This window comes from Strongylocentrotus purpuratus, unplaced genomic scaffold (assembly GCF_000002235.5).
Source record: "Strongylocentrotus purpuratus isolate Spur 01 unplaced genomic scaffold, Spur_5.0 spur5_scaffold_6, whole genome shotgun sequence".
NCBI lineage: Eukaryota > Metazoa > Echinodermata > Echinoidea > Camarodonta > Strongylocentrotidae > Strongylocentrotus > Strongylocentrotus purpuratus.
The window spans coordinates 58,625,269-58,650,902 of record NW_022145612.1 but is presented as its reverse complement, the minus strand read 5'-3'; the positions used below and the strand labels follow the sequence as shown (position 1 = coordinate 58,650,902).

At 36.0% G+C, this 25,634-nt stretch overlaps 1 protein-coding gene across 1 annotated transcript; it reads left to right on the top strand.

Annotated features, from left to right (window-relative positions):
- The first annotated feature begins 1,234 nt into the window (after nucleotides 1-1,234).
- Nucleotides 1,235-25,279, top strand: LOC577728 (mitogen-activated protein kinase 14). Its single transcript, XM_777940.5, has 10 exons — nucleotides 1,235-1,567; nucleotides 14,818-14,950; nucleotides 15,785-15,949; nucleotides 16,497-16,574; nucleotides 17,853-17,967; nucleotides 18,740-18,811; nucleotides 19,054-19,133; nucleotides 19,601-19,725; nucleotides 21,070-21,197; nucleotides 22,039-25,279. Exons 1-10 carry the CDS (start codon nucleotides 1,443-1,445, stop codon nucleotides 22,092-22,094), a joined length of 1,077 nt encoding a protein of 358 aa, XP_783033.2. The 5' UTR covers nucleotides 1,235-1,442; the 3' UTR covers nucleotides 22,095-25,279.
- The last annotated feature ends 355 nt before the right edge of the window (nucleotides 25,280-25,634 follow it).

The following is a 25,634-nucleotide window of genomic DNA, read 5'->3' as shown; positions in this document are numbered from 1 at the left end:
GGAATGCAAAAACTTAAGATTATATACATAATAATTATCATTGATTCAAAATATGGCACATTAATTGTCGTCAATTTCTTGAAACATAGCAAAGGCTAATTATGAATTAATAAAAATTAGTCATGCTGTGACGAAATCATTTTCCCTGCACCGCCCCTAGCTCTCTCTTGGCAAAATCACTAACGCCGCTTTGTTCAATCGCACTTGTGCCCAAATTTGTCTTAAAATTTCTGCTAATTTAAGTCGAACTTAACTCTAATTTGGACTTAAATATTATGGAGAGCCATTTGTAGCCTTATGATGAAATATATTCAATAGCAACATTTCAAGTATTTTAGACTTTTCATACATTCCACATCAAGAACATGAAATCTCCCATGATAATGGAAAATATGAATGATTTGAATCAACATTTGATGCCTTTTAAAATAACTTTTACAAAATATTTTCGAGGATGTTAACGTCATTCCATAATTGTTAAGTCCAACTTAGAGATAAGTTCAACTTAGGATCTTTGTGAAACACCCCCCTGCACTCCAAATCAAGCCCGAAATCAAGCAGATCACAAGAACAAGCTTCGGTAGGCCTATAACATTTTCATTAGACTGTGTTCTGACTTTCAGTGACCAAGCCTCGATCCAAGGGCCCCATCAGTCATGAAGTTGTGTTGTGAAAAAAGGGGGAGGGGAGAAGCACTCGATCGCATTTATGCAATTTGATTATGGTACCCATTTGTTAAAACAAGTTATCATTAAAAAAATTGCATTGTCCAAGTATCTTAAAATCTTCAGAAATGGGCAAAGAATTGTTGTTGTTGATTGGTTTAAAATGGATAATCTCACATTCTCAAAGGCATTTATATCAGGAAAATTCAATGATCTTCCCACCTTTATACCAAATAGTGTAACCACTTGTGTGAGAGCGCTATATAAATGAACATATTATTATTATCATTAATGAACATATGCATCCAAGCACTCATTTCATGTCAGCAAAATTTACAGTTTATATCAATGAAAATCTATAAATTGAATTCTTACAAAAAATTTAAAAAAACTTTAGAAATGTGTTAACACATCCTAATTTCTTTGGTTTGAAACAGCTGATCGCACTTTCTAAATGGTATTCTGGTTTGACTTAAAATTAAATGTTCACAAACGATGGCATGGCTCGACTCGTTACGTGAGGGAAATCCCAGTTATTCCACGCGCACGGTTGAACACTCACGTTTCATGGACTTTTGATCGATAACTTCAGTTTGCGGCGCTAAAGGTACTCTGTTGCTCAACGTTTCGGAGCAGAAAGAAAGGGAGGAAAACACATTAATCTGCGAAAATATACACTTTATGTACCACTTATAGTGGGGTATCTAATGGTGTAGATTCTTTTGGCTTTTGTTCTGCTCTGGTGTGTCATTTTAAGTTCTGTTTTTCACAATAAAAATGTCTGCTTTTCATTCACTGCCAGAGGACTTCCATCACATTGAACTCAATAAAACGATATGGGAAGTCCCCAATCGGTATGTGCGACTGGAACCCGTGGGCTCAGGAGCGTATGGGCAAGTATGGTAAGTTGAAGGTGTAAAATATTAGATTCACTATGACTAGGCACTTTTATTTTATTTATTTTAACACCCAGTACCCTTTTGCAGGCCAAACAAAATTAAAAGGTTAAATTCCAACACTCAGCAATTATAAAAGACAATCTCAAACAAATTCAGAACTTCTCGGCCTCGATACAAAAGCGGAAAGGGCTTGAAAATGGATTTGACTTGGTCTTAAGTGATTGCGTTGTTTATGTTGTTTCAGTGATTATTGCTGTGTTTTATTCATAAATGAATATTTACTAGCCGCAATCACCTAAGTAATAGTCTGATTTTCAGACCCTTTTACCGTATGGTCTTACGTTTTGTGCTACACAAAGATTTCAATTACTTTCATTTTGGCCATTACAAGTTATGGATGTAGACAAATGCTCATGTACTGGCCTGCAGTAGTAGTAGCTGTACAGCTCATTTTATGTAGACTCTATGTTTTTACCAAAGAAAAACAGATGTCAGTCAGGTGAGTCAGTCACTCTAGACTATAGACTGTCTGACAGTGAAGTCTGGTATTAGTGGAAGTACTCTAGTCTAGAAGGTAAACACTTAAAACAGGTTTCCTTGCATAATTTGAATACTAGGACACTGCTAATGTTTAAATTTCACAGATAGGACATGCATTGCCTTAACTTTAACATATTCATAATTCCTGCAAAGTTCAACAGAATTAGATGTTGACTGCAAAAGGAGATATGGTCTAGTATCTTTAAATGATGTTTGGCTGAACACTGCTGAAGAAGCAGTCATGGTCGAGTGGTTTAAGGCGCTTGACTGTAGATGGGAAGGTCGAGGGTTTGAATCCCGGCACGGCACTATTAATATCCTTTGGCAAGATATTATTACCTAGTAACCTACACTTGCTACTCTCCACCCAGGTGTTAAAATGGGTACCCGGTAGGATGCGACCGACATTGTTGGTCAAACAGTTATTGAACGTCAAGTAACGCCTTGCTGGAATGCTCCCCAGGGAGTGGAGATTATGCACACAATGTGTGCGGTCAAGCACTGAATCCAATGACCGGGGTAATGGTATATCTGTTACACCCTAAGAGACGTCCGAGATGTATTAAGCAATATATAAAAGCTGAATATTATTATTATGAACGCAAACTTTGAGTTTGAATTTTGAAAATTGCTTCAGGTAAAGCCAAGTTATTGCCAATTCTGTGCATTCTTACTTACTGGACCGAATTCACAAAGGAGGTTTGTCGACAAACCTCCTTTTGTTTCAACAAACCTCCTTTTGTTCTTTACAAACCAGGTTTGAAAAAAAACGCGTCATATGACATACGAAAACCAAGGTTTGTCAACAAACCTCCTTTGTGAATTCGGGCCACCATGTTTGAGCAAAATTAGAAGAGTGTTTTAAAACGTTTCTCACTTTCGTGAGAAGCCTTCCTTCTTATCGTCGTAAATTCCGAACTGCAAGACTGATATCACCCAAACAAGAAGACGTTCTAAGGAAGGTATACAATTTAAAATGACATCATTTTTCATGTGTTCAGTCAATTAGTCCCAAGTCTACTTCAGTAGAAGACAAGAGAAGACAAGCATTCATTTTTGGCGACTTCTGAAAGTTTGCCGAAAGTCTGGTCAGGCTTGGATCATTGGATGTTCATGATGCAAATAGATCTGCATTGGGAGTGCTTGCGAGCTGTGTACTGTGTACATATGTGAATGGGCACATCCCGCTGAGAGTTGTCCGAGCAAATTGTCACTTGACTGAAGTGCCTACTATGACACTATATCAATGTAGTGTAGTGGATTTGAGCTGAGATATCTTTGAGTTTGAAGTTTGATAAAAAAAGTTTACTGATAATGATTACTTTGGTAATGGTGGACTTCTTTAAAATTAAAGGATCTACCTGGTAGCTTCTAGACTTGCCTAGCTTTCAATCTAATTTGTGGAATTATTTAGACTGAAATAACTGTCTGGCATGGGTAATAAGATATATTTAAAGATATTTAAACATGTAAAATAAAAATAATGCAGGTTTCCTGCAGAATGATCTAGGTCTACTGTCTACATGATACAATGTCTTGTATCATGTTCATAAAAGCATGTTGAACTGTCCGCACTGGGCGCTGTTCAGTGAGTTAACACGCTCCCATTGGCCAATCCGCTCGAGCGTTTAAACATTTAAGCAGAGAGCGCAATAGATCTCCATATGGACAATTAGGTCTTGCCAATAATTATTGTTTTCTGATCTCCTTACGGTCAACAAAGTCTTGGCAATAATTATTGTTTTTAGATCTCCGTGTAGGCAGTGAAGTCCCGCCAATAATTAATGTTCTTAGATCTCCTTACGGTCAACAAAATCTTGCCAATAAATATTGTTTTTAGATCTCTGTATGGGTAACGAAGACCCGCCAATTATTGTTATTAGACCTCCGTATGGGCAACAAAATCTTGCCAATATTTATTATTTTCTGATCTCCGTACGGGCAACAAAATCTTGCCAATAATTATTATTTTCAGATGTCCATATCGGCAATAAAGTCTAATCAATAATTATTGTTTTTAAATCTCTGTACGGGCAACAACGTCATACCAATAATTATTGTTTTTAAATCTCTGTACGGGCAACAAAGTATTGCTAATAATCATTGTTTTTAAATCTCTGTACGGGCAACGAAATCCTGCCAACAATTATTGTTTTCTGACCTCACCTGAGTAGGTTACAACCGCACCTGCCTCATCGCGATCAGCTTGTGCGCGCTGTGACGTTATCTACTCAGGTAGAGTTCCGCATGCCTCTTAACAGGCTGTTTATCAGGATGTCATCAAGACAATGTCCGGACGTCACTGCGATATCACCCTTGCCCGACTAGGGTGAAACTTAATTACCTTGGTGTCACCTTGATATTGTCCGGACGTTACCCCGATTGACGCGTCTTAACAGGAAGGGGGTAGAATGTCATTCGGACAGCGTCCGGACGACATTGCAATTTTATTTTTCGGTTAAGACGGGGTTTAATAATACTGTAGATCTCAATATGTAGTTTATAATAATTATTCCTCCAATTTTTCTTCTATTACACGGCGTACCACAAGGTTCTATCCTAGGTCCTCTACTGTTTTTAATTTACATTAATGATCTTACACATTCTTCTAAAAACAACATTGTTACTATTATTTGTGACAAGTTCACAAGCACCAATCGGCGCCTGCAAGTGCACTTTGCAGTTAAATGAAAGTCCTTCCCGTGTGGTTTTTTTTAACATGGACCTGGCTTCAGAGTCGGCAACAAACAAAAAAAGAACAAAAAAAATGATTCCCCCCCCCCCCCCCTTGGTCCCCCCAAATAGAGGTGCGTCTTTTACATAGAGATTTACGGTAAACGGAGCAAGAAATGCTAAACGGTTTTGCTGAATACGGTCGTTTAACCATCGGTTAAACGTTTTGACTCGGGCTTAGTGTTGACGATACAAAATCTTACATAAACAAACTGACATGTCATGCTTCAGTACAACTTGCAAGTTTGTACCTTAAAATATGAGGAAAATAAGAATTTTTCAAACTTAGGTAATACTTTAATAACCTGTTAAAGATACTGAAGAAATCGTGCAAATTTGAGGTTTGACTGGAATGTCAACATTTTTGATACGCTGCAAACAGTGTGCCTTGGGTGTGATTTTTACGTCACAATAGAGTGTGCGCAAAGTGTGCAGGTTCTCATACGCGTAATATATGCGCAATAAAAATGACAAAATACCTGGATGTTGGCTCTACATTAATTATTGCCAGCTAGTTTAACAAGCATTTTGCCTTTGACTTTTCTGATCGGGCAATAATAGTTTTTCGTTGGTTAACTGTGTCTTATTATTGACCCGAATAAAACACACAAAATCCCATCGACTTTGCTGAGTGGGCAATAACATTTAAAAATTGCCCTGCTCAGATGTCTAATACGTTTAACAATATGAAATATGATATTGATATCATCTACATTCTACAATACATGTAGCCTTGATTGGCACCCATAACCCTGAGTGGAGAGCAGGTAAACAAAACCTAAAATGCGTCTGAAATCTCCTCCTCCTCCCATACCCAACGGACATTGCACACTGGCTTCGGTGCAATCACTCTGGTATCAAATTATGATATTTTTCCTTAAATTCTTGATTGATTTCAGTGCTTTGTATGAGAATATTAAAGAGTCTACTACTACTAGCGAACTCCAAAGGCAGTGTGCGATGTCCGTCATATGTGGGAGGGAATGACCAGGTGTCTGATCAGGGCCCCGTTGCATAAAACTTATCATTGATGGTTACTTTGCCATCAATGGCAACTACCATGGTAACAGGGCTCAACAGCCAATCAAAATCAAGGTTTCCATGGTAGTTACCATTGATGGCAAAGTTATCCTCAATGATAAGTTTTGTGCAACGGGGCCCCGGTTTTGAGGGACACGATGATGATGATTATGAAATGGTGGAGTTATTCGGTGGTGGAGGTGCATGGATCAGTACATTGCAACTATGGGTTGCTGAGTAAAGAAGCCATCTGCATGTCAATGGCAAGCCTATTATATTTTGTTTGATTGCTATACATGTACTAGTACACAAGCCTGATGTTTGTCTACCTTGGTGATAAATTTATGATTTGGAATAGATTGGATTGATTATCAATAATTAATGCATCTTCTCACAGACTCACACTCTCACTTAACTTCCTGTGCACTTGTACAAATTTTACATGTGTGCAGTGTACATGTACGCAGTGTACATGTACGCAGTGTACATGTACGCAGTTTACATGTACGCAGTTTACATGTACGCAGTGTACATGTACATGTACGCAGTTTACATGTTCATGTAGAGCCTCTGCAATGTACATTGTACAGTAGTACACGGAGGATCATATTCATGACTTGCTTAATAATAGAAGTTGAAAAATATTGTCATTCGGCCTGTACAGTAGCAAAATCCATTGTAGCAATGACAAAATCTAGCATCAATTGTAAAAAAAATATGATCGGGGATACAAGTAATTGCGATCAGAGATATTCAGCATAAGGTGGAAATGAATTAAGAATTTATCTCTAAATCAAAACACAATAATTAACAAGTAAATGATGACCATCATTAAAAAAAAGATTGTATGTACACATGTACATGTAAAGTAGTTTGTAAAAATACCAGTATTTCCTTTTCAAGTACCGGTAGCAACCTGTTAATCTATTTCAGGAAGTATAGCTTTAGCCTGCTTTTTTTATATATGCAGAAGGATGTTTTTTTAGTGAGTCATATGTGTCATGTCCTTCTTCCTCTCAACACAGATGTGAAATACTCAGCCAAAGTTGCTTCCATGTTCTTTTTCTGACCCCTACATTATATTTTTTTTAAATTCTTGTTTTTTAATTTTGTTATCCTCCCGATTTTCCCCCTATTTTCCCAATTTTCTTACTCAAAAGGGGGAGAATGTTGTTAGATGCCATTTTTTTCCCTTTTTACTCAAGTAGTTTATCATAGGAAATCCCCTTTAGAAAGATTATTTCTTTAAATTAAATTAATTTTATAAAATACAGTGTACTCTTTGAAATGATTTTGAATGACTATGTAAGCAATTTTAAAAATTTGATTCAAAGAAATGATGAAATTCAAAGTTCTTTCATTCACCTCAGGACAAATACTAATACAGTGAACCTGTGTGAAAAGACCATGTCAGGGAGACACAAATATTGATAGGCAGGAGGGGGAAGTATAAAGCTTCCTTTGACCCCTATAGCCATACCAGAACTGTACAGCTATAGGATAGCAAACCATGTTTTTATACTTTGAAAATCATATTATATAGAAATGTCTCGTAATGAATTAACGAAACGTCCTACAGGTATAGCAAAATCCATGTTTGCATCGTTTTGAATGAAAACTTGATAAGAAATGAAGGATCTGTTGTAGTCTGAAGATCATACATGTATCATATGGAAATTGTTAAACTGGGCGGGGCTTATCGTGAGCATGCACTGACAATTGGCTAGCTTTCATGTCAGTTGACCTCTTATAAAACTACCGTTTTTATACAGTGTTTCTTTGAACGATGTATCTAGTCTGTCTACCCGTTTTGCTAGATTCTTTGTGTAGGCCCTACCACATTTATTTACCTGTATTTGAGTTTCATATAAATTTTAACTACCGGTAGTCTGAATGGACTATTAAATGTTTTGATGAGAAACACTGATAAGAAAGAAATGTGGTCTCTCTAGACAGGAAGTCTTTCCATACAGGCAGTCACTAACTAGTATCATATGAATGTGCTTGTACCCTCACCAGCATACAGCTGTACATACATATTGTCTCTAGAATAACCCCCTTTATCAGCCACTAGTTTGAGGCCCTACACCAAAGAGGACTAATAAATCACATTGAATCCAAGCATGTATATTTCAACAGTATGCTTTACACCAAATTTTATCATCAATTTGCAAGAAATGTCAGAGGCCTTCGGTACTACATTTTGATATCAATAATGCAACGATGCATGAATATTGGATATAAAAAGTGTATGGATGTATCATGTGCATGTACCAGTAGATTCTTCATCGCGCATTGTGTAGAGTGAATTTATTCTCGTGATTATGTCTCTCTTGTTTCTACTAGAACTAAAGGGATTAAAGTACATATAGAGGATGATTGACCTCTAAATCTCATTGTAATATGAAGTTTAAAGGGGAAGTAACCTCTTGACTGTGAAGCATTATCATGACATAGAAATAAAACAATGTTTCATTTGATATAAAAAGCATTGCTGTAGGCCAAATAATATCATCTTGCAAGTACAATAAAGAGACCTTACATGTACTTCGCCATATTGACGACGTCTTCTGCTCCCCAAGGAAACTGCAATAATTAAAAAAATAAAATAACTATTAACATTTTATATGAATTCTTTTATAGATTTGATGCCAATAATCAAAACACAAATTCAAAAATGAAATAAAGAACTCTGAACCTTTGACTGAGGCATTATTCATGTGATACCGGTAAATGGTTTGTGTAAAGGTCTCATAAGAATCTGTAAATACACCTGTATACTGTACGTGTGGCTTTACCAGCACTGTGTTGTACGTGTATAGCATGTGCATGTGCATAGGCCTGCATGCATGTATGTACATGTACCTTTAAGTACATGGCAAATTCCTCCACATAAATTTACACATTTATATCTGCATCAACTACCAGATGCATCTTAAATTGACTTGACGAGCTATAGCCTACATTCATGTCACTTTATTTCATAGCCTACATTCATGTCACTTTATTTCATAACATCTTCCCACAAGGCATTCCAAAATGCCTCTACATGTGCTGCCCTAGCTACAAGGAGGAACATTGCATGTGATTCAAGCACTTGTATTTCCTGCGCTGCTCGGTGATGGAGCTAATATAGGGAGGCTTTCCCTGGCCTGGGGCCTATGATTCATGAGAGAGATGAAAAGATTGGCCTCTGCTAGCCGAGGGTGGAGTGGTTGGAGGAGACACCAAGGAGTACCTCAGTCTCAATAATAATGCAGTCACAAGCTACATGTAGTCTGTATTTTCAAGACACAGAACACTGCTTGGTGCTCAGCATAAAAAAATCTTTCATGATGGCATTTATCTTTAGGGCTTAGGCCATTAAAACAAATATAAATGTATGTTTAGCGTCCCCGCCTGCTTCCTTTGTGGGGGCCGCCTCTTTTTTTTTCTTCAATTTTTTTTTTTAAAGAAAAAAAACATGAACAACACTGCTAAAATGGATCTGTTTCTGATTTAAAAAAAAAATAAAAATAAAAATACTGGCAGCCATCTTGAAAAATAGCTTGACTGTCAGGGAAAATGTACCGAGCAGCCATTTTGAAGGAAAAAAAGGGGCCTCCTTCCCATTTTTCAAAAAGGGAGTGTGCTAAACACTTTTTTTTTTTTTTTTTTTTGGGGGGGGGGGGGGCCATAATTGATCATATATTGTTCTTTGAATTGGCAGCAATAATATTGTTCTTTTATTGCTACATGGTTAAAATTAAATGTAATGTCTCTGATAGCAATATATATATGGCTGAGAATGTTGAATTTTAACCTCATTTTAACAACATATTGCCAATTTAAGACTTTTCAAGCTTACTTTCCTTTTTAAAATCCCTGGTATCAAACGCAATATATTTTTTAAAATATTTTTAAAAATGGATACAGTCATTACAATGTGTGCAGATATTTGTTCCCTTTCTACTCATGCATCTTGCATACATGTTGTAGGGCTCAGATTCAAAAGTTCTAGAGCCAAACCATAAAATATGGAATGATTGTCGTAATAGGGTTAATGAATGTTCAGAAAACATCTTTGTTGTGGTCTAATGGATTCCTGCTACATGATTAATGAGATTAATCTTGATTTATTTACCAGATTCTATCCAGTTGTAGTTAGTTAGTGGGTACCTGGTAAAAAATTTCCTTGTAATGCAGTGCAGTGACTGTACACCAATATAAGTTGACAGAGCTGCTGCTGCTGCTGCTACTACTTACTACTAATAATAATACTACTGTCATTTTAATTTTGATTGTATGCTCATTATTCAGGCCTGATAAAAACCCGATTTAAATCGGTTTCCCGATTTTTTTTATTTTTCCCGATTTTTTCCCGATTTTTTTTTTCTTTCCGATTTAAAAAAAAAAAAAAAAAAAGTTTTTTTTTTTTTTTTTTTTTTTTTTTTTTTTACCAGATTTTTTTTTCTTCCCTTTTTTTATCCTGATTTTCCTGATTCCCCCCTTATTTTCTCTATTCTTCCCTATTTTGCCCTATTTTTTTCTCCCAATTTTCTTAATCGAAAGGGGGGAATGTTGTTAGATGCCGTTTTTTCCCCGCGAATCGCCTTTTTTTTTTTTTACTCAAGGGGGGCGTGGTTGAGGGGAAAACAAAAAACCTATTTTTTTTTTAGTGCTCACTATCACCCCTGATTATTATTATTATTAACATTCGTGTTATATTATCATTAAAAAATGTTTCAATTATTCATGTAGAACCATGGATCTTACATGTTTAGACTACATCACATACCTGTGCTACAGTCATATTGCAAAGGGAATCAAGTGAACCCATAATGGTCAAACTTACAAATACAATATCAGAGCAGGGAGGTGAGACTATATCACTTCCTGCCTGCCTGCATGTATAATGTCATACTACTTGTGTGTAGTATCAGTAGTATGTGCAACTAACATATTGTATAGATTCTAAAAAGCCCTGCAAATATGACTTTAAAGTTTGAATGTCTCATAAATTTATCTTGCTGCTACAGTATGTCTGCTTTTTATTATATTTTTTACCGGTAAATAGAAACTAGAAAGTGATAAACTGCCATGTAAAAAAAACTCAGGTTTAAATTTATTTCTAGGTTAGAATTGGGATAACTTGGTAGATCTTGGACTCATTATCGTTTTATTGTCGATTAAACTGAGTTTAATGATTATTGATTTGGACTTTTAACTTTGCTTGTTCTGAATTTTGCATGAAGGGTATTTGATTGAATGCTCCAATTCAAATGGTAAAATAGTTTTCAGTGTTGTACATGTAGGTCACAAATAATGGTTGTTTTTTAATCACATAAATTACTTTCAACAGAATTTAGCCAAATGATAATTTAATTTATAACATGTCCTTGAATATGTCCATCATGCCCTTCAAAGTTCACACAATGTTAAAGAACAGGTACTTGTACTATTATGAAGGAAATATTATACATTTATAGGCCTACAAGCACATAACTATTTTCCTTGGTATGCTCATAATAACAGATGTATGCACAAGTTAGGGCCTGTGTATACTGCTAATGCATGTAAGCTATATAGGTAGTCAGGTACATGTACATATAATTCATGAGCAGCACCCAACATGTAAGTATGTTTATTAAAAATAAAAAGCTCTGCTCCACATTAACTTCTACATGTATAATCTATGTAGGGGTCTAGATTGACATCTACTGTATGGGCTCTGTATTTATTTATATTTTATAAGGCTAAGTTTACTCTAATTTAAGAAATCAATGAGGTCCAGAATCTGGAATGGAGTTTAAGCATCTATAGTGGTCCAGTTTGAAATTGTGTACATGTAGGGCCTTGTTTAGCATCCCTAGCTCTCCACAGACATGTAATACAATATCAGGGTGGTCCAAAAAGCAAAATTCACACATGTAAAATTGCTTCTTGGAAGGGTGATGTGAACTGGTCCAATCTGAGTCATATTTGAAGCATTTTCAAGCAAACTTCAGGGCTAAGATTTCCAAAAAAATTATGTTGAGAATGACCTTTAACCTGTTACATGTTAAAATCTCTCATGAGGCCTTGTCTTCATCAGCTCGAGATTGCCAAATAACCCGCTATTTGAACTATCCCGATCGCAAAATATCCAGCTAATTTGCGTCTTCAATCAGCCCGCACTTGTAATTAGTGGGATATTTGGTCGAGATAATCATCCCAAAATATCTTGGGCTAGTTTGCAAAATATTCCGCTATTTGGCAAATATCCCACTATAGTATTTGTCCGGTGCGTCTTCACCAGCCCGAAGACTCGCACTATGACTGAACGCCGAGCAAAATATCTTGAGCTAATTTCGAGTTTCGAGCTGATGAAGACGCGATTTGTAACTTCAGGCTTAATTTTTCAAATCAGAAATCTCGGGCTATTTGATAATCTTGAGCTGATGAAGACATACCTGTGGACCACCTTGCTGTATATTGTATGCTGAGAGCCAGAAGGGCATTACACCTTAAAGCACTGTATGTACCTTAGTGTTAACACCCTTCTGGATCTCATCAGAGGACATATCTTATAAGATCTCATAATGTAGCTTTATAGTGTAATGTAGTTGCTTGAAAAGAATGCAAAAGGTGTAATAGTGATGTCAGTGAAATTACAAGGTCTTAGTTGATTTACTGTATAAATCTGAATGGAATTCAAGGTAATATTGAGCCTATTGAAGAACCTCCATATCCTGACAATGCTGTTCTCCATGGCTCTATGGCTCTATAACTATGTGATAAAATAATAATTTTCAACAATTTAGCAATTTGTGATCTGACATAAACTTTATAATGCTTGCACTCATTCCTATTTTGGGAAGATTGATGTAGCCATTCTTTGTACGGACACATAAAGTAAAACTATAAACAAAGATTTTTAGTGTTAAATCGAGACTCGAGTTCAAGCAGCTGGGTTCTTCATCTATGGCTGACTCATCAGCGAACCAAACAAGAATGTGTCTGCATCACCAGACTAAACTATTGACAGTAGTATCAATTGAAATGCATTATTCTGACCGAAGCTGAGACTCAAGAGAGGGGCAGGTGGAAAGGGAATCGGGATAGACTGTGTGATGGTGGCGCCTCTAACCAAATAACATCCATGCAGGCAGGGTCTCCTTTCTCTTTATGTAACTCTAGATATATCAAACCTCAATCCATCCCTGATGAGCTTAACTCAGTCTCAATATACTTGTAGCTGGGGGATGTTGTACATGAGTCATGGAGCAGTGCATGCATGACCAATATGTGAATCTCTATCTGTTGCATGTATGAGATGGAGACAACGTTCATATAGGAGAATGGGGGAATGCTGCCTGAGATTAAAGTTTTTCATGAAATTGGCCATTAGATGAATAACAGTGATTTTGACAATAATAATACATACATGTATATTGAATAAATGGGTCCAAAATCTGGTAATTTACAATCGTAAATTAATTATTACATCATATGTACATAAAGTATTATTATCCTATTTAATTTATGTTTGTGTATTACTGTACTTTGTATCGCCATTTCCTTGCGATACTTTTCACATACATGTGTCCTAAAGGTAATAAACCCTTTAAAAAAAATTATTGCCGTTTTGTTACCTTAAAGAGAAGGTTGAGTTCTGGGAAGAGGTGAAAAATAATTTGTGAGCATTACTCATTCTTATTATGCAAGTGTGAAAGAACATCAGTTAAGACATGTTCCCTGAAAAGCATGGCTCTTCAAATGCCTTCATATTCTAAATATGCATGTAACATCGTAAAAATTGGGGGGCCGGCTTTTTACGTCACGTGTTCGTGTAGTCCCATATACATCTTTCCGTGCAAGTGTTTGTAACTTTACCAAGACTTGGCCAAATTTCTTATCATTTTGATGATTCCAGAACCTTGCAATACACACAAATTCTTATATGCTAGATGATCAACCTTTTCTGGTCGGTTCCACACCGTTTCTTTTACAATGCAATCGCATGACCAGAACTCAACTTCATCTTTAAAGCGGGGCTGCACACTTACATTGTAGGAGGTCCAAATTGAGAATGTTAGGGTCTTTGTAAATGTACATGTACATGTACATGATGTATGGCAGTTGTCTGTATTGTGTTACAGTACTATGTTATCAAGTACTAATCGGGTACATATTCCTTCTATCGCTAAAGTCATTATGAGTATTTATGAGCAGTGATTTACAAGGAATTACTCTACCTGTAGAAAATGCATGTACAGTTTAACAACTAAATTATTTATTCCTTGTAAATTTGATATTTTTGTGTGTTTTTTGTACCTAAAGAATGAAAGGTTAAATGGTTGAGTTACGGTCTTTGTTGAATACTTTTAGATGTCAACAAATATTAATCAGGACAAATCAATTTTTTACATGCTTTAAATTTTAAAATGGTATTAATAATTTAGTTGTATGTCAAGTTTTCAAATACTGCATGTTTAAAGTGGTCTGTTTGGTAGTACATGTAAATGAAATGATCATACATTTGTTTTGAAACCTTTATCAATTTGAACATGATATATGAGAATTATAAATTGTTTTTGTTAATTCCAATAAGATTGACTTAAAAATGTTGAAACTACTTCTCAGTACATGTACACTGTACTATAATTTATTTTTTGAATGTGTGCCATATCCATAACTTTCTCATTAAAAGAATATTTGCATTAGTTCACATTTGATTTTTTGTTGTTCATGTGGCAACATCACAAAGGAGGTCATTGAACTTGTAAAGTTGCATGTGATCAGGCATAGATTTTAAAATCGGTTAGGTCTCATAGTTTTGGGTTCAGACTCTTAGAGTTCAGAGTTGCAGTTGAATTTGGTTATTGATGGGAATTAATGTTGGAGCAATGGTCGCTGCAGGTTGTGTCATAGTACCATTATTCTTGCAGCAATTTATTAACCAACAAAACATTATCTTTATCATTTCATTCTCGGCACAGTGCGGCAGAAGATACCCGGCAGAAAGGTTTGAGGGTAGCCATTAAGAAGCTGTCCAGACCGTTCCAAACAGTCATACACGCCAAGAGGACCTACAGAGAACTGCGCCTTCTCAAACATATGAGACATGAAAATGTAAGTCATTTTGACCTTTGTGCTTCTGTGTGATACATGTATCCTTTATTGAGTTCGGTCAACGCTAGAGACCTACATGTACATGTAATCATTTATAAATTGTAGACACTGTAATTTTATCTGTGGCAGTGTGTTTACACACAGACATGTACCTCTGCTGTGTCAATTTGTTTTATATTGTTTTTGTCACCTTCAACTTTCATAATCGCTTTAGAAAGCATTCTGAAAAATTGGGGTATTTCAATACTAATGTTATGGCTACTACATCTATTTCTGATACTGCTTCTATTATTTCTACTATTAATATCTGTGTATATGTCTAATCCTATCACGGCGCTCTAGCATTTCAAGGAATTAATTCCTGCCACGTACCCATTTGCATCACCTGGGTCTAGTGTGGCAAATGTAGATTGATGTCTTGCCAAGGGACATTAGTGTCGCAGCGGGACTCGAACCGTGGACTTTGTGATCCACTATCCAGTGCCGTATCCACTGGACCACGACACCTCTACATATTTCTTCAACTTGTACTAATTCTATTTCTTGTACTTCTGCTTCTACTTGAATATACTACCACTTTGTTTACTACAAGTACTACTTTGACTTGTACAGCTTGTAATTCTGCTAATACAACGTTTCAAAAACAAATGTACATGTATCAGTTTCATTTAATAGTAAGTAGTGTGTATTATCATTATATCATGTAGTAGGTCCATGATTATATCAACAAATGTTGATTGCTTCACGCTGGACATAGTGAGCTTCCTGTTCCTGTTCTTCTTCTTCCTCTTTTTCTGTCATTGATGATTACATCACACTTTGTTGGTCATATAGGTAATCAGCCTGCTTGACTGTTTCACCCCTGACCGAGTCAACTTCTCAGATGTTTACATGGTGACCCATCTCATGGGAGCCGACCTTAACAACATCATCAAGTGTCAGAAACTCTCTGATGACCATGTCCAGTTCCTCATCTATCAGGTTCTCAGGGGCCTCAAGGTAAGTGTGCTATTTAAGCAGGGTTCTAGTTCTGGTCACAATAAGTAAATTCAAATAAAAGTTGTTGAATATATCCTCATATTCAATAATAAGGACATTGTTCTGAGTAAGATAAGTCAACATCAAGTGTCTCTGACGACCATGTCCAGTTCCTTATCTATCAGATTCTCCGGGGCCTCAAGGTGAGTAGGTAGTTGATCAGGGTGTTGTCAATGATAATTATAGTTCTGGTTGCAAAAAGGAGAGTGCAAAAAAGATGATTTTATATATATATATATATATATATATATACATCTGTATATGTTCTCATATTGCATCGCCTCCTTAAATGATGCATATGTTTGACTGCGCAGTGTAACTATTTAAGAGGAATGTCCAGTAAAGGCTACCAATCGTTTGCTTGCTACCAAACACTCTTATAATCTTAACCTAGAACAGAGGTATAATAGTAGGTATAATAGTGGACCTAAAATTATTCACCATGTTTTCCATGTATTCCTTCTAGACCGACCATTTATTGCTCTTTCTTTCTTTCTTTCTTTCCTAGTACATCCATTCTGCTGGTGTGATTCATCGAGATCTCAAGCCCAGTAACATAGCTGTCAATGAAGACTGTGAACTCAGGGTAAGCTGAATGTTCTCTTAAAAGACTTAGTGAAGTCAAAAATAACTAATCAAATTGAGGACAAGTCATTGATTAAGTTCTGTGTAAAGCTGGTCATGCATTACATTTTCAATTAATTTCCTGTGTAGTTGTACGCCATCTTTGTTTTGTTTTTGTCGTCTCTTCCTTTCTTTCTTGAATTTGAATTTATTAATTTTACAAATTAGTTTATAATATGTCCAGATTTTGTAACTGCCATTTTATTTATGTATTATGTCCAGATTTGGTATTTGTCATTTTGATTATATATTGCAGGAATGTTTGTTATGATCAATTTTGCAAATGATCAATTTTTTACATCGCATGCCAATGCACGCAGGAAATGAGAAAGTACAAATATCCTTCATTTAGGTTTTCAGTGAGTTAATTAAAGGTAATTTTTAGTTTTGCCAATGAAACAATTGTAGATAACTGGCTGAAAATACTTCTTTATGGTAAATAAGCAATTGGTGGGTTGTGAGGACTGGGAAATCTGTACTAACTTGCTGAAAACTTGCTGAAAATTACCTTTTTTGAAAAGCACAGCCAAACATAAGGAAGAAGCATGTGTTTTGTTTTTGACATATGCTAAAGATGTCTAGTTGTATTTTATTGTCTTTTTCCGCTTTTTCATTTGGTCATGAAATATTTTAAACCAAATTCATAGGCAGAAAATTATCTGAAGTCTTGAAGAATTAGCGTAAATTTAGTTTGATTCTATGGTTTTTTTCTCCGCCACTACTTATGACCACCTGTAAACCCTTGTATGACAATGTTAGGATGTATTAAATATAGGTGTATATATGCAATCATTGTGTCACACAGTTGAATAGGCTACCTTTTGAAATACTAAAACAAAACAGCTGAGGTTTATTCCAGTCCAGATGGAGGCTGTCTATGAGAAAACTGTATTATCTTATGGACATTCATACAAAAGAGTGTGTACTATTGAATGTGCTAGGATTTCCTTGGAAAATGACTGAGGTAGTTTCAGAGGCTTTTGAACACCATTATAAAGCATCCTTTCACGAATGGTATTACTTGGAAAAAATCTTGAAATACAGTTCGATCATCCTACGTGAATGTTGCTTGAGAATGTAATTAGTTGACAACTAGCTTAGTCTTAAGGTATTATGAATATGGACCCTGGTGAATACTTTGAATATTTTTATTCTTGCAGTGGAGTCTATAAAAGAATACATTTTAAACCAACATGAAACAGTATTCCATGGGTTAATGTTGTTATTCTCTTGTTATCAGATCCTGGACTTTGGATTAGCACGTAGCACAGACGATGAGATGACAGGATATGTAGCTACCAGATGGTATAGGGCACCTGAAATCATGCTCAATTGGATGCACTACACTGAGAAAGGTACGTTGATAACAACATTGTCAACAGGTGGTCTTGGGATGTTGTTAGTGGAACTATCAGCGCTCTGTCTTTGCATGCTAGCTAACTCTTACAGCCCTTGAGTCAAAACTGAGTCACTTCTTTCAGATGGTGATGTTAAAGGCAGTCCCACATGTAAATAATCATAACTGTTTATTGCACAAAGATCTGTAGATCTTTAAACATACAAATTTGTAAAACTCTAGGGTTTTGTTAAATAAAATTTGTTATATATAATGCAAGTTTGAATTCCATAATAAATTTGGGAGCAACTGGAGAATTCCCCACCTCCCTTGAAGTAACCCTAACCTTAACCCCAATCCTAGGGCTTAAACCTGATCTCAATCATTACCTTAAAGTTATGAATGTTTCGAAACTGATATTGTTAAAAATTACAGAAGAGGTTTATCTAATTTGTGATCTAGGTCTTACATTGAGAAATTACTATTTTTACACATTGGGTAGAAAAATATATATCTGTTGTTATTAGCTTTAACTTGCTATGTTGTGCAATCTTCATCGGACCTTTGACATAGATTATGCTGTTGCTGATGGAGTATGATTGTGTATTAGCTTCTCAGGTTCCATATGGTCTTCTGTGGCGATGATAATCTTGAATGCAATCTTAATAATGATCAGGGCTTGAACCCACATTCTTTTCATTTCCAGTCAAGTGATTAAACCATTAGACTGCGACACCTCTACCGCAATATAATCTTGTTTCATGATGAAATCATGTTTGTTTTCTCTACAGTTGACATCTGGTCCGTAGGCTGTATCATGGCAGAGCTCCTCACACAGAAAACCCTCTTCCCAGGGTGTGATCGTATCCTTTTATTATTCACTTAAAATTGAAAATTCATTCAATCTTTCACCAGAATGCTTCTCTGATTTTTCTCTGATTGAATTTAGAATTGTTAGAAAGTTAATTAAGATTGGATTTTCCTTTAATGCCTTTAATTTGGACTCCCTGGAGACTTTCAATTGGGAGGTGTTACTCAAGATATCTATCTTGGCATTTTATTTGAAACTTGCAATATAACTTCCTTAACAGCCTTTAATATTCAGACATAGACCAACTGAATAAGATCATTGCTATCACAGGGAAACCAGACGAGACCTTCTTACAGAAGATCGCAAGTGAGAGTGTAAGTAGTTTATCTTCTGTGGTTGTTTAACCTAGTACATGGCTCATTTTCTGATGAAAAAAGATGTGGTCATCCAAGAAAAACTACCCCCCCCCCCTTCCTGTGATGCCTATGTAATTTTTAAGGATCTCCAAATGCTAGTGTAAGCACCATCTTTTGTTGCTATAATTAATTGGTTGAATTTTTTTTTCTTTCAAGTTCGTGCATCTTATATGTCTGGCCTTAAACATTTGTAACTGCCTGTATAAAGTTTTGTTCATGTTCATGTATCTTGAAAGAAAGAAATATGGACAAAAACTTTCCATAGAGTTTGGAAAATGCTGAGTAGTATGAAAAACAATTTTGATAATTTGCTTTTAAGTGCATTGCAGCCATTAGCTTAATTTGGCATTTGGCATAGCAAAGAAATACTCATTGCATGTGTATGAGGCCTTATGTGCTTAAAATGTTTATCTCTTTGGTAACAGGCAAAGACATACCTGATGAGCATGGCTGCCTACCCTAAGAGGGACTTCAGCACTATCTTCCTAGGGGCCAGTCGCAAGGCTGTCGATCTTCTGGAGAAGATGCTACAATTGGATGAGGACAGAAGGTAGGCATCTATCCTTAATCTCTTAATGTGTGACCAAGCATCACAAAACCACCAACAAGTCTTCTGATATGATTTTTAGTTTGGATCTGATTCTAAAAGAGATGATCCTCTGCTTTGAAGTAATATATAAATCATCCCAATTGGATGTTTCTAACTAAGTAAAAAAGGGAGAAGAATTACCATTTATTTAGAATGTTTATTTAGAGAAAATTCTGTAGTCTATTTAAGCACTCTGATCCACAAGGTACTGTGCAAGATGACAAAAGGAGGATTGGAGCAAAGGAATTTTTGCAAAGGGATTATCAAATCCTGAAACTTGGCACACCAATTAACTACAGTATCCTCTTATTTATTTTGACTAAGTATGAATGCAAGAGCTTGATCTATTTATACAGTTATAGGAAATGAAAATGGGGCCAGTAGCCAGGATCATAATGAATTAAAATCAATGCAAGCAACTCAAGATAAGACAGACAAACATCTACACAATAGAATTGCCTAAAATACAGGTTTTAGAATATTTGGTGCTTCAAAAAGTTGATTACCTAGTACATATAGTCTTTCAGGAAATACAAAAACTATACTTTAACCATCCGGACCGTTGCCTTTTTTGAGCTCTAAATGAAAATCCCACCATATGAATTTTTTATGGTTTTGTGGTGCCCAGTCAAATCTGGCTTTCATAGTAATATGCAGTTGTACTCCAAACTAAGTAGTACTATAGATTGGCTGAATGCCCTTAGATGATGGTAAGTATGATGGTGATGATAACGATGTTGATGATTATGTGATGATGATATGGGAGAGGAGGAGGAGGAGGAGGAGGAGGAGGGTGGGGGGGTGGTGGTGGTGGTGGTGGTGGTGGTGGTGGTGGTGGTGGTGGTGGTGGTGGTGGTGGTGGTGGTGGTGGTGGTGGTGGTGGTGGTGGTGGTGGTGGTGGTGGTGGTGGTGGTGGTGGTGGTGGTGGTGGTGGTGTGGTGGTGGTGGTGGTGGTGGTGGTGGTGGTGGTGGTGGTGGTGGTGGTGGTGGTGGTGGTGGTGGTGGTGGTGGTGGTGGTGGTGGTGGTGGTGGTGGTGGTGGTGGTGGTGGTGGTGGTGGTGGTGGTGGTGGTGTGGTGGTGGTGGTGGTGGTGGTGGTGGTGGTGGTGGTGGTGGTGGTGGTGGTGGTGGTGGTGGTGGTGGTGGTGGTGGTGGTGGTGGTGGTGGTGGTGGTGGTGGTGGTGGTGGTGGTGGTGGTGGTGGTGGTGGTGGTGGTGGTGGTGGTGGTGGTGGTGGTGGTGTCGTCTATCAATCTACCTACCTATCTTTCTATCCATCTACCTATTTACTTCTTTAATTACTGCAGGCTGAGTGCTGAGCAGGCTCTTCAGCACCCCTATCTGTCTAAGTACCATGATCCAGATGATGAACCAATTGCAGCCATGTTTGATGATAGTCAGGAGAACAGCGACATCGTAATAGATGAATGGAGACGTAAGTATCGTATTAGCTCAAGTGCTAGCTGTCTGACAGGAATTATTTTACAACTGGTTCAAAGTTATTGAAAAACGCCTTTGTTTAATACATGTAGCATCACATTGGGATTGGTTGGGAGGGCCCAAATATTACAGTAAAGAATGGAGACATAAGAATCAATCAAATTAGTCCCAAATTGTAGGCTACCCGGCAGGAATTGTTTTGCTATCGGTTCAAATTTAGTGCAATAATCTTAGTTGCATGCTAGGGGATGATTTTAGAGGATCAAAGGATCGCAATAGATGAATGGAGCCATCCTCACCACTCCTAAGTTCAGGCTCCTCGACAGGTTCTTATACACTATTGTCCATATGCAAAACGATAGGCTTTGGGCATCCCAGAGGAACGATTAGGAAGGACCAGAGTACTGAATTAATTACAGAAAAAATATGTTTTTTAGGACGAACACAGATTTGCGCATTGGAAGTATATATTAACATCTCAGAGAGAATTTACTCTTAATTTTTGTGTAATGTCCCCATAGTTGATATGAGTTCCAAATGTGTTATGTGCTGACGAAAAACCTACCAGGCCAGGCGTAATAAATAGCTCATTTTAACCGTTAACCTAAAGCCACTCAAGAAGAAATAAATGTTAAGCAGTTTGAAGGCTAGCATTTTGCCGTAATTCTGTACCTTTATATCTTATGTACAGTGTTTATACAGTCATGTAGTTCTTAATAATTTCATTGAAAAAAATACTAATCTTTAAATCTTGTATTAGTATCTTGTCCAATGTTGCTTGATATTTAAGGCTTTGTTAACCTCTCGTGCTGTTCCTTTTCTCCTCTGTCTTGTAGAACGCGTTTTGAAAGAAGTAACAGAATTTGTTGCAGACCCAGCTCCGATGGATTGAGTACATCAGCGACTAAAAAAATCATCGGTTAGAAGTCACTTGAGCAGTAACTCTGTATTGAAGTATAAGAGTTAACGTGGCTCCAAACTGATGTTATGAGAGCTTATATGATTATCATGCATAATTACAGAGTCCATTGTCAGTGTGTATTAAATGACTTATTAGCTCAGATATGTGTCAAAGTGAAGATTAGCAAGATTCATATCACAGACTTGTATTTTATGTGGATGAAGACGTACGAGAGGAATCTTTACTGTGAAAACCACCCAAAATGTGTCATTTGTTGATCTTTCTGTTCAACAAATCATTTCTTTTGTCAAATTATATAAATACTTATATCAGCATGAAGTGTGTTGAATGTAGTATAGCATTGGCAATAATTATGTTCAAAGAGAATTGGCTGGGATGGGATTTTGGTAAGGATAGTTTCTCAGTTCATCATCTAGTATCAAATAATTAAAAAATTGAAACAAAATCATGTGGAAATTTCTTCTTGCTTTAACACTTAAAATGGGGTTTGATTGGGACCATTTAGTATCCATGAAAACCACCTACATAACCAATTACCAACAAACACAAAAAAAGCCCTGAAATTAAATTCTTCATTATTCTTAAATTTAATTGTAATCTCAGATGAGATTTGGTTACCCCTTTTCCATGTGTGACAATGAGTGGTGGGGGGGGGGGGGGGGGGGGGAGGGTTGAGCTTAATAAATGATGCAAAACTGATTGAGATACCAAAAAGCTTGATATCTTCAAAACAATGTAAGCTCTTGGTACATATTTCATGTATAATAGCTGGTAAATAAGTACTGGTACCATATTCCAATGAATATATTTGTTGTATAATAGCATCACCATGGGTACATTAAGTGCATAAAAAGATGAAAATTATTAGTTATTGGTTAATAGGAGAATATTCAGGTATGGCACTGACTTTGCAATAACATGTTATGAGTGTATAGGTGTAGAGGCATATCAATGTATCATTTGTCTACATGTCTTGTAGTGGTGGCTCCTACCACGAAGGTTCACTTGTATATACACAGCTTGCATACGGCCCCTTTCTTCAGATAAGAATAGTGTGATCAATTGTTGTGCTTGTGGGCTTTTTAGCATGTCTTTCTGAACCAAGTACTAAGCAAATAATGTCAAAAAAGTGTCTGTATATTTTCAAGCATAGAGAGTTGCATCTTATAGAAAGTAAAAACAGCATGTTTTTGCCACAATTGCCATATTATTTAGCATATTAGAATGTTTTTTTGCTTGCTCCATGTCCCGCAAGTGTTACATTCATGTAAATGATCTCATTATTCTACAACTTTAACTTCAGTCAGTTTCTTCTAAATAAACAAATCACATTATGACTAATATTAAAGATAATTATGTAATAATGATAATGATAACAACAGCAACAACAATTACAACAATAATAATAATAATGATAATAATAATTGTAATAGTAAAAAAAAATTAGAACTAGATTTATAATTATTATAAACTACTTAATTTTATCAATTAATTACTTGCTATTTCCTTACTGCTGAGGTAATTATTCATTGCATTCTTCATAGCAATACTTAACTTTTAACTTAACTGGAATCCATTTAAGAAAGAAATGTAAAAAATTAGGTTTTGCATGAACAATTAGACATGTCTATCGTACTTAAAGGGAGTGCTTATGCCAATCTGTCTCTAGTGTATTGACACTGCCTAATATGTTAGTTGTTTCTGTCATGGGACTATGCATACTGATGCAGGAATGTTGATTGCAGCATATGTAAAAATACACCATCCCCGGGAATTCATTGTTATCACAAAGCTAACAGATGAAAAATATTCTCTATTAAATAAAACATGATGCATTTCACTTAACAAGGTCACTGACAATGCCCAAACTGCTATGTGTATACCCCTATTTATGTTTTTCTCATCCCTATCAAGATGAATTAATTCATAGAAGCAATGTTGATTTTGTATGATTATTTTGTGTTTTGCTCCTAATCTTCATTATTTCGCTGTGCCTTTATCATAGAATCAACTCTGCTACAGAATGCTGTTTTATTTTTACACTAGCGATGTACATGTATATACATATATGTGTATAAGTTGAATTGTTACCATCCCACTTCTTGTAAATATATTGTGGAATGTTATTTAGCTGTTTTATATGTAAGAAAGAATATTGGATTTGTTAATAGAAAGAAAAATCCTTGGAATGCCAGAATATCTTTGAAGTCGCATAGTATATAGTGTTAAGTCATGAGCTTTGTATGTACATGTATGTATGAATATAGGAACCGATACCCATGTTTCAAGAAGTGAAAATGGTCTTACACTAACATTTTTGAACGTTTCTCTCGTTGAAAAAGTGATTGTCCTGGTAGTGGTTGGAGAGGTAGTCTTGTTGAATTTGTCAGTCTTGTAGCAAAGTTCACTGTTTAAATATGAAAATAATGAATTAAGCTTATCTATCTACATAGTACCTTGAAGTACAGACGACCCGTATTATAGATTGAACTTATAAACAAAGGAACTACGTACATGCACAACAAATTATTTGTTATGTGGGCATGTTAATTTCCTAGTAATGTACCGTACAGGAGATACTGGAAGATTGTGAAATCCTATTCTAGTTTTAGAGTTTTAGACTTTTAACACACATCACTGAACTATTTTTCTAATAAATTAATCTAATTTAATAATGAATTCAAAATGATTATTTTGTAAAGTGTTCGACAGGATAAGACAATTACACCATTGTAATTTTTGATCAGTTAGAAAACCAATCAGAATTCGCTATCTTTCCCAATTTTTCCAACAAAAACTTGAAATTGATTAGTGATATAATAAAGAATAAAGAAGAAAAAGTATTGAATTGTCATTTTAACATTGTTCACAATCAGGCAGCCTATTTTATCAATCCAATGATCACATAAAAAGAGACTAGATGAACAGATTGCAGTTTTGAGGTTGCTATAGTACTACAGGATTTGGGTGCTGTAAATAATGTAACCAGTTATTGAGATATAAAAAGCAAACTGCATTCAACCTTAACACTGGTTCTTGTTGCAATCATGAATATTGTAATTATTTAAGAAGTCTGTACGTGTGTTCATGTTATGTCAAATTAAATGTATATGAAATATTCATTCTGCTATTAAAACATAAGTGGATACCTTTAATATTGAACTATGTTATGCATCATTGTGTTCACTGTTGAAATTCAATAAAGTGCTCATGTCATCTAGCTTGTTTGGCCATCAGTAGCTTGGCGAAAGCAATGATAATATGAATATCTTGTATTTAGGATTCCTCACATATCACTCGTACAAGAAAGATGAAATGGTACATTGTCAGTTTAGAGCCAGAAGGTCGTTAACCCTGTGTAAAATGATCCAGTAATGCCCTTCTTGCCCCAAACAGATCATGTATTATTGTAACCCCAAAACATATACATATCAAGGGGTCAGTGACACAAAGACTAACTCCATTTTGGCCATTTTGAGAAAGCGTGGTTTATGTGTCGCTGAGCACTTG

Bases quoted from the DNA above. Each gene is read 5' to 3' on its own strand.
- LOC577728 (XM_777940.5), top strand. From the start codon at position 1,443: ATGTCTGCTTTTCATTCACTGCCAGAGGACTTCCATCACATTGAACTC. The intron at 18,812-19,053 runs GTATCCTTTTAT...TTTAATATTCAG, and splicing joins CCTCTTCCCAGGGTGTGATC to ACATAGACCAACTGAATAAG. The intron at 19,726-21,069 runs GTAGGCATCTAT...TAATTACTGCAG, and splicing joins CAATTGGATGAGGACAGAAG to GCTGAGTGCTGAGCAGGCTC.